Here is a 12,271-nt window from a genome sequence, read left to right on the forward strand (position 1 = left end):
CTAGCAATGTGCAATAAAAATAGAAAATGTTGTTAATACTCAGCAGATTGGGCAGCTTCTGTGGAAATAAAGAGTTAATCTTTCAATAATGTTTTAATTTGTCGAGGAAGGGAAGGGGAGGAGACATGTCATTAATATGGGGAGAGCAAGGGGGACCGGATGACACAAGTACCGGTTAATCATCGACATCCCCTATTTAGATGAGGTGAAATAGGAGCTGAATTCAAAGAGGGAAAATAGAAAACAAAGCCAGAATTGTGAGACTTCGAAGCAAAACGCTGGAGATACTGGAATAAAGACAGGGACTGCTGGAAATACACTGCAGGTCAAGAAGGTACTGTGGAGAGAAAAAATAAGAGTGTGTAGCTAGCTGCTACAAGCTAATGGCTCTGTGGAGCCTACAGCAGAGGAGAGGTTATAGCTGTATGGGGGTTAGCTTAGAAAGAGCATGCTGTTCAAACAAAGAACGACACGAACCCCAGTTGAGAGTAGTTAACACTGAGCTTTATTGTGCTCACAGCCCTTTTATTCTCAAGCTGAGGGGCGTGGTCAAAGGCCCCTCAGCGCTGATTGGTGCGTTTGTGATCTGCTTTCTTGATAGGCCAGTTAGTCTCCTTCAGTTGCGGCCAATTGGAGGGCAGCGCTGCGGGCCTCGTGCAGCCTGCTGGGTGATCACGTTCGTCCTTCATTTTGTGAGGCGCCCCGAGAGGGCTGCTGCAAGGGTCATCAAGCAGGTACTGCAAAGAGAAAAATATGAGTGAACCTTTCAGGTTGAAGAGTACTTGTTTGTATTCTCACTCTAATGCCCCCCATTTTATAGCACTTTCCATTTTCTCTCTTTCACCTTCCTTCAAGACGGGTTTGGGTCATGCAACACAGGAACAGGCCCTTCAGCCAACTATTAAACAGTTATTTCAGTTAATCATTGCATTGAATAGCATGGCTACAGGCATCTTTACCCTAATCCCTGTTTACACAAATCCCATTTTATCCTGCTCACATTCCACCACCCACCTCCACACCAAGACCAATTTACAGTGGCTAATTGACCCACCAGCCCACACATCTTTGTGAGAAAACCAGAACATTCAGGGGAAATCTTTCAGAATGACCACTTTCACCCCTATTGATAGCACCAACAGTCCAACCTTTCTCATTCATTAGGCTGTGAAGTTAATGAACATCTCCATAGCCACACAATCATCGCATCCAAGATTTCATATTTTTTGCCAGCAACTTCTGAGCACATTTTAGATTGGGTTGTGATAACCAGGAGGACTCACAAACAGATGAAGATTACCATTTTACAATTGGTCATGCCATCATTTTATTGCATCAGAGATTAACAATGGTCATTTTCCTGTTTGATTGTAAACGTGCAGCGCAGTTGACAGCCCTGTTACTTTTAATTGGAATGGTTTAGGTTTGGATCATTAAGACAGGCTTCATTCTCCGAACAATATTGAAGGAATGCAATCTTGTTTGGACAAGATTATAGACAGCTTTTATACAGCTGCTGAAAAGCAGAAAATCTGCACTCATTTCTGCTCCTGTGGCAGTGTAAAAACATCATGTCAGAATTTATATGCTAAATTCTATCCCGTAATTTTTCCAAGACCCCTACACTTTTTTATGGAGCGGCTGCGGTCCAAATTGACTACAGGCATTGGGCTAATAAATAAGATGTTCCCAGTGACAAGCTCTGACACATTCAGCTCACGCCGGCAACACGGGAGTTTTAAATACCGAGGGACACATTCGACTTGAATGCCACGGACAACAATGGCCATGTCATGCACTGGATTGCTTCCGAGGTCTAAGAAATTGACCTGCACCTTATGGTCAATTACAATGTCCACGAGGTGACGATGCACGTCGGGAGTACGTTGCACATCCACATCAGCGCCGACCCATGTTTGCCCTCCGACAAACTCCGCAACACAGTAAGGTAGTGTAAATGACCACATTGGATCAAAGTTTTTACTTTAAAAAAAAACTGAATTTCTCCTTTATTTCTGTGTAATCATAAATGAGAAAGTGAAGCAACACTTGTGTGTAAAAGATACGATGGTTGTACTTGGAAGAAGAGCAATCTGGTCAATATGTCTCCATCAACTAATGTTGCCAGAGTAGGTGATACAGCTGTTTACTATTTTGGGAACTTGTTTAGTGCAAATTGGTCAGTTTCACACACACTACAGCAGCAATTACAAAAATTACTTCAATGTTAAGTGACAAATGGTGAGTGGATCTTTATATAGACACCAAGCATTTACTCAGGATCAAAAAGATGGCAGACTAGGCTAATTTCTGTTATTTCATTCTTGTACAAATGGCTACCCATAAGAAGTTGGCAAACTCCTAGTGATAGTTGAATTCTATGGGAAATTTTGCAGTTATCTAGTCCCAAGATCAATCACCAAATATGACAGCATCAAAGAAACTTTTCTTAAGGCCTAATGATGGGAGCACAGACGAGATGCCCATATCCCTTCTGAATTTCTTGTCCTCACTTTAAACCTTAGGGTTGCAAAGGACAAAAGGTCATTTGCAGTTCTGACACAGCTCTTTCCGCCCAACCAGTGGCATCATTGTATCTCAGCAAAAAAAATATAAAGGCAAGGAGGTGGCAATATGCAACACTGCCATGAACAAGGCTGCTTTGGGATCATTTATATTTTCCACACAGTAAAAACATTTTTAGTTTGAAATTCACCAGAATTATGCCACCTGATTTTTTTTTTTTTTTTTTTTTTTTTAAATGTCAATTTTCAACCTTGCTTGGGGAAGGAAATAAAACAAAAGCCATGAATATTGCCAAAGTTCCCAAAACTTGATAAATCTCATATACTGTTAACCTCTGAAACCCTTCAAAAATTAGTCTACAAATGTTGTCCGCTGATACTTTTCAAATATCCAATTACTACTTAAAAAAAAAAAAATGCTGGTTATCCTCTTGGAGATCATATTAATGGAGTTACTGATAGAAAATCACCAGATACGAGAAGCATGATCAACTCCGCCTCATTTCAGTTTTTAAATGAATTGGAACTCTCAACACCAGAAATTAGACATTTACCAAGAATTATTTTAATCACAGTTTAAAATAGATAAGTGAAAATATTTTAAATATATTGTAATAAATTGCTTTTATTGATATTAAAAGAAAAGTACAATGATTGTGAATCTCTTTCTCTAGTGTCTAGTGTTGGTTGAGTGCACATGTTAAATACATGACATTATATTAGTTAAAAAGAGTACATCTTAACTGTATTTGCTAAAACATTTAAAAAAGTAAAAAGCTTTAACTAATGCGACTGCAGATGTTTCCCTTCATTCTGGCTGATGCAAACATATGACAAAAGGACAAGGTTTACTAATTACTATTGAAGTGAAGTAACTTCTGAGTTTTTTTTTTAAAAATGAAACTTTCCATTTTTGACAAAACAATGGTGAACAGAATGAAGAGTCACTTAAACCAGAAGTGATTCACAAAACTAATAAGAAACAAAAGCTGTTAACACAATGTGGGTTGAGAAACAAAGCTGTAACCAAGTAATTACACTTGATTATACCATGGCTGACAGCAGTGAGCATGGGTATACGTCCATAGTTTCCACAAAGAAAAAAAGAGACCTGAGGTCATTTGGCTGAATCAAGGCACCTCACAGAGGCTTCCACTACCAAATAACACCCAAGAATGTGCGCGCACAAGAGCGAGAAAAAGAGAAAGACTTTCTTTACATTTTTTGGTACAAAGCATCTACGAAAGCTTTACTAGTACAAAATTAGACAAAATAGTTTATGTCTTTGCAGTTGCTCATCAGTGCTAAGTACATTATTTGGACCAATTTTTATATATATTTTTACACAAAATAAATAATGCCTTTACGCAGTGCCATTTTTTTTTAAAATAGCTTGGCGGCTCAACACTGCAAGATATAGCTCAGTCTAATTCCAAAAAGAGATTGCTTCTGGTCACTAAGCTCGAGTTCAAGTAGGTTTTCAAAGCAAAGCAAATAACTAAGAGTAAGAAATAAAGTTGCAAAATATAGAAAATAATAATTACAACACTGCTGTTTCCCTTTGATTTTGTCTTTTCTTTTCAAAATGCCTTGTCTTCTCCTCGCTTATCTTGCGCCGTCAAAACCAAGCTAAATTTTTTATATATATATATATAAAAACATTTCCTAAAACGGAAAAGTTCATTTCAAGTTCTATTTGATGTTCGTGCATTTATTAATTCTTCGAGTCAGCTCTTTCGCTTCTTTTAAAGAAAGTTAGCACCGTAACACAAGTGTGCATGACCACACTTATCATTCAAAGAAATAGTGCCGTTGAAAGAAAAATAATTAAAAAAAAGACGCAATGTGAGACTGCACACACCCCATTGCCTTTTGTCCCTCACAGGACCTCCTAATCTCATCTTATTTAAAAAGGTGCAGGATCTGGAGGACACTAAGTATTCCACAAAGTGTTGATATCCCTTCTTGTATAGGTGCAGAACAAATCGAAGATACATTATCTAGACTGCATTGCATGACATTTGTATGGAAAACGAACTGTACTCTTCGGTGTGACCCCTTTGGCCCAAACTTCTCAGACGCTGCGACTTCTTTTGCCAGCCACTTTTTACTGGGTCGCACATGCATCATTGCACTTCTTTGTTGGCTGATAGGAGGGGAGGTTAAGTGGGAGTGGGGGCATTGGAGGAGAGGAAGGGGAGAAAATAACTCAGTTGGAAGGCCACAAAATGACATCCTGTACAAAGCTATAATCCCTGTCTTTTACCACATGTGCAAAATATTTCTTCTTCATTCCTGACTGAAGTACTTCTTAGATGATCCTCGTACGTCAAGGGGTGGTTTGACAGGGAGAGTCACAAGTGGCTTGTGCATTTCGACATACTGCAAGCTCTCAATTTGCCTCCTCAGCCTGAGGGCCATGTAACTTGGAGGAATGCTTCTTCTAAGACGTTGGGCAGATCTTTTTTGCCAAAAGTCATATTTTGAATACTTGGCAACCAAAGGCTTCTTAAAGCTTTCCTGTAATTTAAAACAAAACAACATTAGCAGCCATATCAATAGGATGGAAATAATAACATCAAAAGGCTATCTGATGTTCCTAGCCTCAGATAACTGATAAGCAAACCATCATGTCCCATTTTTCACTGGCTTAGCACTGCCAGTTCTCCAACAAACAGCAAGTTAAATCTATTGACAACCAGTAAACAAGCCCACACAAGAGATTGGAAGGTTTTTCTTCTCCCTTTCTGAATAGTGAGGCATTTTTCCAAAGTCTACCTTGAGAAAAATCAACAACAGGTCATTAGAGATGAAAAGTTTCAGTGAGGTTATGGAGTCTTATAAAGCGTGGATCCAGGTCAAAGTTCAGGTGTTGATCTGGTCCATCCCCATTACATCAGCATGGTAAGAGAGGCTCGCCACCTGTGTCCTCAAAAAGGGGAAATGGCCCATAGGTTATTCTGCTCTTTACCTGTTTGAAATGGCTTTCAAATTTTTGTTGACAAATAAAAAATAGCTGAGTAATGAGCTTACAATCAAAGGGAAGTGGAGTTGGCTGGTTTTAAGAAATCAAAACAAGGTGGGCCTATTGAGTTAAAAGGATGTTGAAATAATAGCCATGCCTTTGTCTGTGTGGATCAAAACCAAAGATTGCTACCAAAAATAGACTGCCCTTTGCAGGCTTTGCACTGAGATACCTCTCTGGGGAAAAACCAACTGAAAAGGTCTCTTTCAATAAATTTCTTTACTTTAAATGAAACAATCTCTCAGATGGTCTTAATTTTGCACTGGTATCAAAAGATAAAAGGCTTAGCAGAAAAGCTCAGATGTTGAAAGTAGAATAGTAATACTTTATATCACTGGGGAAAACAATTAACTTAATGTTTCCTACAGTACAAAAACTCTCCAAATATGCGTTGCCAGCAACTGGAATTAATTGTGTTTTGATCATGTGATGAAAGCTTTAGGTGTGCAATGAAAGCAGGCTCCTAACTACTTAAACTGGCTGGTGCATTCACAATTATGAAGGCTTTTTGACAGAATAAGTAAATAACAATGTCACTAGAAGGGTTGATAACAGAGTTCATAAATTTACAAGCTGGCAAGAGAACAAAATGGAAAAAAAAAGATTTTCTTTTAAAAAAACAGAAACAGGTGGACAAGATATGGAGTGCACTGGCAATTAAGGAAGATTCATTAGGAACGTGCAAACTGGTAATATTGATACCCTTGAAATATGCAGGGCTTGAGGAAAAGTGCAGAAGTTTGGGACTAATTGAATGTCTTTGAATGACCTTGCTTTAAGGACCAAAAAAACCCTGCTTCTATGCATTACATCAAATGCCAGCAAAGTAATATTTACACTTGGAGAATCAAGTGCTTTAAGCACAGCTTTTGATTGGTTTGTTAGCAGCCCATGCCATGACACACAAATTTCAGATACTCTGGAATGAAGGATGCAAATACAATGATAAGTTTTGATAAGAAACCCAACATTAAAAAAAAATCAAGTAAATCAGGTACAATTTAACTAACAAAAACATATTTTTCACCAAGGCATATTTGATTTTGTCTATCATAACTGTCAATAATAAAAAGGAAAATTAAAATTTTGCATCCCCTGAAAGACCAACAACTCTTGTGGTTGGGGGAGAAGGTGGGAAAAGTGACTGAAACAGCACTCACCCCATTTGCACACTAGTTTACAAACTACTCACCCCCCCCCCCCCACATTCCCCCATTCCCCCGAAGCATGCAGCAAGGGCACAGAGTTGAAGTGTTCTTAGAGAGACCACCCGAGTGAGGAAACAAATCACATACCTTGTTCGCTGGTGGTAAGAGGTTGAAAGGTGACCCAGAGAGATCTCGCTCTTTCTTGATTGGCTTTGCACAGTAGAGCTCTAAGAGGCCTAGGTCACAGCTACGGAAGCAACATTCTTCTACTATTCCTCTGTTCTGTCTGCGGCTGTTGGAACGCCCAGTTGGTCTACCTGAAAGATGCAAGAGAATACATCTTATTTTTCTCCTCAGTTTTCAAAAAGATTTCAGAAGATACTTGTAAATATGGACTTAAAACAGTGTAAAAAGTTGCACACCTTTTCAAAACAGCAATGACTACTTGGCCTTGCCAACACAGCAGATAAAGCCATGCAATGGGGTCCAATGAACTGTATGCTATTAGCTGAAGGATCGGAGTAAAAGATAACTGGCCGAGGTAATGTGCAATCACATTTAATGTCAGTTTACTCTGAACTTTACTCATGTTAACTTATTCCAGTGGCTCAAGGACTGGCAGACAGTAATTATCCTTTTGCGGATCTCACTGATGGCTGCATTCCTTTTTCTCAGGTTGATGTAGATAGCATTACCTTCTGTTGTGGTGGGGGCATACAGACAAACCCTTAAGCTACATTGTTACGAAAGAGTTGCATTTCCGTGCAAAGGCTTTATCTTTCTCTTAAAAAGAACCCTCTACACATTGTCATTTCCATCTTAACTGCATGTCCCTTCCCTTGCGAAGATTCTCCAGATCATCAACAAAAACAACACAGACATGTTGACTCAAGACATAACGATGTCATCATTGATAACCAGTTCTACAAATTGGAGTGTTGCTAAATATCAGTCTAGCCCACATTTGTTTTAAAATGAGGACAATTCCATTTGTACGCCGCTACTGAATACCAGGTGCAATAATTGGGGACTACCACTGACACATGCAAAAAAAAAATTCTTCCCCCTCCCCTTTCTTCAGTAGAGGCCAGATCATTAAAAAGGTCTTTAAACAAAAGATGGAATGCTGCAGTGGTATTACTTTAATCAGAAGAATGTGGAAATTAACAAACACTCCATTGTGACTATCAGTCGAGGTTGAACTTTGCGTCCTTGTATGTGAGAGAGAGAGAGAGAGAGAGAGAGAGAGAGAGAGAAAATGTGCTTATTCAGCATGGGTGCAAGCTTTGAAATGAGTCGATTACTTTTTCCACATGTTCTAACAGTGAATACCGGCCTTTTCTTTCTTTTCTGAGCGTGTCTCACTGTGCGTATTTTTTGTGTGTTGACATACAGGAGTTTCATTCAGAGGGATGCTGGAGCTCTAGTTATGAAAAGTTCAGAACTACAGCTTTTAAGCTGATGAGCACTTGGCCCAGATAAGTGTTTTTCTTTTCCTCGTTCCTTGGCATTCAAAAATCCTCTCTTTGCCGTGCAAGCCACTGTGTAATGCAACTTCTTGACCTTCTTCCAGCATTCCACAAGATCATGACTCACCTGTACTGTAGGTCCCATTTACCCATTTTTGACCCATATCCATTAACAAATATATTCAACTTCTCAATAGCAGTCCCTGGACACAATTCCCAAATTAAAATGATTCTTAGTTTTGCACTTTCAATTATTTAAACATGGATCTAAATATTGTGCTACTTAATTTGCAATACTTCAGATAGTGGTAGTCGTGACATGAGCTCAAAGGGAGTTGTTATCAAAAAAGAGATTCAAGAGAAACACAGCTTGAATGAACCACCAGATTTAAAAAAAAACTGATAAGATTGGCAGACCCCAAAATCTCCAGACACCCCAAAAAAAATGAAGTCTGAGGCACTGCAAAGAAGATGCAACTCTGTGAACCCCTCCCGCAGCATGGAACAAATAATCACCAAAGTGAAATAATTAGGGATGGGTGTGTGGGGGGGGGGGGGGGGTAAGTCACATTAAGCAAGCTTCACACATATCCACACCCCTCAAGACAGTTCTGTAACTCCCGGATTTTTAATGTACAAGCGGTTAACTTACTGAAGTAGAATCCTCTCTCGCCGCAGACAAACTGTAGCGTGTCCACCAATTCACCACCACAGAGTGTTTCAGCTGCATTCACTCCTTCTACCATGTAAATTGTGAAAGCAATGGAAATGAACAGCAGGTGCCTGGTTGGGAACATCTTTTTACCCTGGAAAGGAAAAAAAAAGTTAACCACCTGAAGATGCTGATTTTCCAGTGATCTTAAGTACCTGCACTGAAACTATGCAACCATGTGTTATTTTGTTTTTTCAAGACGACGGCATGGCTGCTGTTAGCATAGGGGACAGTGAATGTTCCGTAGTAATAAGTGCAGATTTCCATTGCTTTCATAAAGAACTCCAAGCAGGAGCTCGATTTGAAAGATGGTTTTGATTAGCTCTGATCCAACTAAGTAATATCATTACATTGAGCCAGAGTTGAGATATTATCCTTGTAACACGAGCAGAATGGATACAAGCACTCCAGTATCTACTCCAGTCAATGTTAGCGTGTTGGCTAAAACCTTTGATAACATCAGTTTGGTCTACTACTTCAAAAGCAAATCAAAATGAAAACTGATTGCAATAGACTGCCATTCTGCAATGACGTTTATCAGCAGAGGTGGATGTTAAATGGTATGGGTTGATATTAAATGATCCACTTTCTTTCACAAGTCTCGTCTGCTGTTATAAAGGCTACTGACAATCCGTCAATTCTTTCCAGCAGATTTTGAAGTTAATAAATGCACAAAAATGCAATCTCGGGCACTGTCCACGGTACCCAGAACAGGGTGTCGAATGATGCAGTCACCTTGCAAACCATTTTGTATAGGGGGTGGAGGTGTAAGATGTTAAGTATGCAGTCAGAAGTCCATCAATAATTGACAATTCAAAGAGTGGAAGATTCTGGATTACTAACTGCTGCAGTTCAATCTGTCTGAGGTTCCATTCAACCTTTCTTTAAAAAAATACAATGTCCTAAAATGTATTAAAAAATTAGGATGAATATAACAATGACAAAATTAGTGATTTGCAATCAAAAAATCTGATGCAAATTCAAAGTTTCTGTTTTGAACCCAAATCCAGGAGAGACCACCTTACATCATGTTAAAATAGCCTGCAATGAATGGTATGCTCCAGTGTCTTAGGAAAGTTTTCGCTATGATCACAACTGGTTGCAAGGCGTCTATGGAACTCGTCCCAAAGCAGCAAATTGTGCTTCTCGTGTGTGTAAGAAAAGAAGATATGGAGCGAAACTTCCACTCTATTCATGAAACAGAAACACGCCTGGAACAGTCTGTGCCATTCTCGACTTTCTCACCTCCCCCCCCAACTTCGATCTTCTTGGGGCAAAAAAATCCATTGAAAATGTTACAATTCTGCAGGCGTGGGGGGGGGGGGGAAAGAAAAACTTTTCAAATGCTAAGGACTTCAAAGCTCAACTAGATTCGGATCTGGTTTCTTTTAAGAGACGGGGGGGGGGGGGGGGGGGCTCTGTGGTTATAGGATGCAACAGAAATCAATCAAAGCTCCGCTCTGCCCGGGTCCGCGATCCCACAGCGAAGTCAACTCGAGGGAGGGAGGGGGAGTGTAGCTGGGAACACACGCAGGACGCTATCGCTACCCAGTGGAACAGGCTGGGAAAGTCATCGCGAACCGCCACGAGAAAGCAGGGGGCAGCGAATCGGACTTCTCGGGGCTTGTCAGCGCCGGGGCTTTTTGCAGGATCCTCCACTTCGCACCTCATGCCCCAAACGACCGAAACCTTCCCCCCCTCCCCATCTACTTGCTCAACGTTGAGTACGGCGGCGGAGAGGAGAGGGGGGGGGGGGGGGGGAGTTAAATGCCACCGGTCGGAGAAGGAGTGTTGCATCCACAACTTTTACAACCATTTTTTGTTTAAAAAAGGTTTTTTTTTTGCAACTAAAAGCAAGAAGCCGATTTTTCCTAAAAAATTAAATTAAAAGGCACTTCTTCTGCTTGCGCTCTCCTCGCACAGAAATAAGTTCTCCCAACAACAAAAGTGGCTCTGGAACTAGTTGCAACTGAAATGAACAACAAGCCGTAAACCCCAAACGCGCGTTTCTATTCGCGAGGGAGGAGAGTTTTAAATCCGCTCCCCCATTGTTACCTTCACGGAGTTGCGGCGGCAAGCGGAGTCGGTGCAGGTCGGGCAGAGAGCTGGGCATTTGGAGTCCATTGTACGGCGCGGCGGTGCGGAGACGGAGGGGCGCGCTCCAGATGAAGTTCCTTTAAACGCTGCTCCAGGGTTCAGGAGACAGACAGAAGAGAGCTCCCGCGCTTCTTATATACCCGCAGCGTGATCCGCCAGCACGCAAGGCCACGCTCCGAGGGGGTCACCGGCGCTCCGCGAAAGCTGGCAAGCCCGTCTCCCCGAGCCTTGCCTTCCCAGCCGACGCTGCCACCAATTTGTCCTGCTGCAAGATTAAAAAGAGATAAAACGCTCGCAGCTTTTGTTGAGCGCTTCTGACCGCCCGTCTCACCGTGGTCCTGCAATACCATTTATTTTTCTTTGTCTTTCAATTGGGCCATTCTAATAACGTGGGAGGCTGTGATATTGGAGGGGCAGGCGCTCCTTTGGGGGGCGGGCAACTCTTTTCCTCCTCACCCCGAAATAAAGCATTATTTCATGTGGGTCAAATCTTTTACTCTTGTTGACAGCCCCCCCCCCCCCACCCCCAGCAGCCCGTTTTATTTTGATAAACTTTTCCAGAGTGGGAGGGAGGGGGTTTCTTTCCAGTGCATAACATTTCCTTATTATCACTGATAGGGTTCAGAGGGTGGAGGGCCGAGAGCTGGAATTTGAACTCAGGGCCGAAGGGCCACCCTATCAAAGGGAGGCATTTCGCCATCACGATTTCCCATCTCCTTCCAGGCTTGAGGACGGTTGGGAATTAAGTGAAAACCCTCTTGGCCCCCGTCGGCCGTGATCGGCCACGGGTGCTGCGCCCCTGGCCGACACTGGTTCGTTTCGAGCGGCTGCGGCCGTCGGGGCCGCTCCTGGATCGGCAGGCTCTGCCCACGCGTAGGGCGTCGTTGGGTTGTGGCCTGCTGTCCGTTCTGCTCTTCGCTCCTCAGACCGACTCAAGATGACTTTCTCGCCTTGCTCTCGGGGTTGGTGAAGAGTATCTCGCCAGTTGTGGCGGTCACCTGCTGTATTCTCCCAGCACTTCTGACCCAACACCCATTGTATTGTGCCAAAGGCCTTTATCTCCTGATATCATAAAGAGGTGGCATCTATTTTCTCCATGCAGGACCTTTCCCATCCTCCTTTGCAAACCAAGAGTATCAGCTTTTGGCCTGTGTCACTGTCCCACTCCTTCAGCATTGATCACTGTCTCCTTTTTGCCACCTCTCATCAAATGCAGCCGTCTGATTGCTGATGAATCACTGCCGGTCGATGACCATGGGCTCCTTCCTTTCCTCCACAGCATGCCTACTTGTCAA

At 41.9% G+C, this 12,271-nt stretch overlaps 1 protein-coding gene across 1 annotated transcript; it reads right to left on the reverse strand.

Annotated features, from left to right (window-relative positions):
* Positions 1 to 482: 482 nt before the first annotated feature.
* igf2b (insulin-like growth factor 2b) lies at positions 483 to 11,260 on the reverse strand. The gene is made up of 5 exons (XM_069897127.1): positions 10,935 to 11,260; positions 8,820 to 8,973; positions 6,846 to 7,015; positions 4,792 to 5,045; positions 483 to 737 (listed from the first exon to the last, which is right to left on the reverse strand). The coding sequence occupies exons 1-4, from the start codon at positions 11,001 to 11,003 to the stop codon at positions 4,815 to 4,817; spliced, it is 624 nt and encodes a 207-aa protein (XP_069753228.1). The 5' UTR covers positions 11,004 to 11,260; the 3' UTR covers positions 483 to 737; positions 4,792 to 4,814.
* Positions 11,261 to 12,271: the final 1,011 nt, after the last annotated feature.

Source organism: Narcine bancroftii, chromosome 1, assembly GCF_036971445.1.
Source record: "Narcine bancroftii isolate sNarBan1 chromosome 1, sNarBan1.hap1, whole genome shotgun sequence".
Taxonomy (NCBI): Eukaryota; Metazoa; Chordata; class Chondrichthyes; order Torpediniformes; family Narcinidae; genus Narcine; species Narcine bancroftii.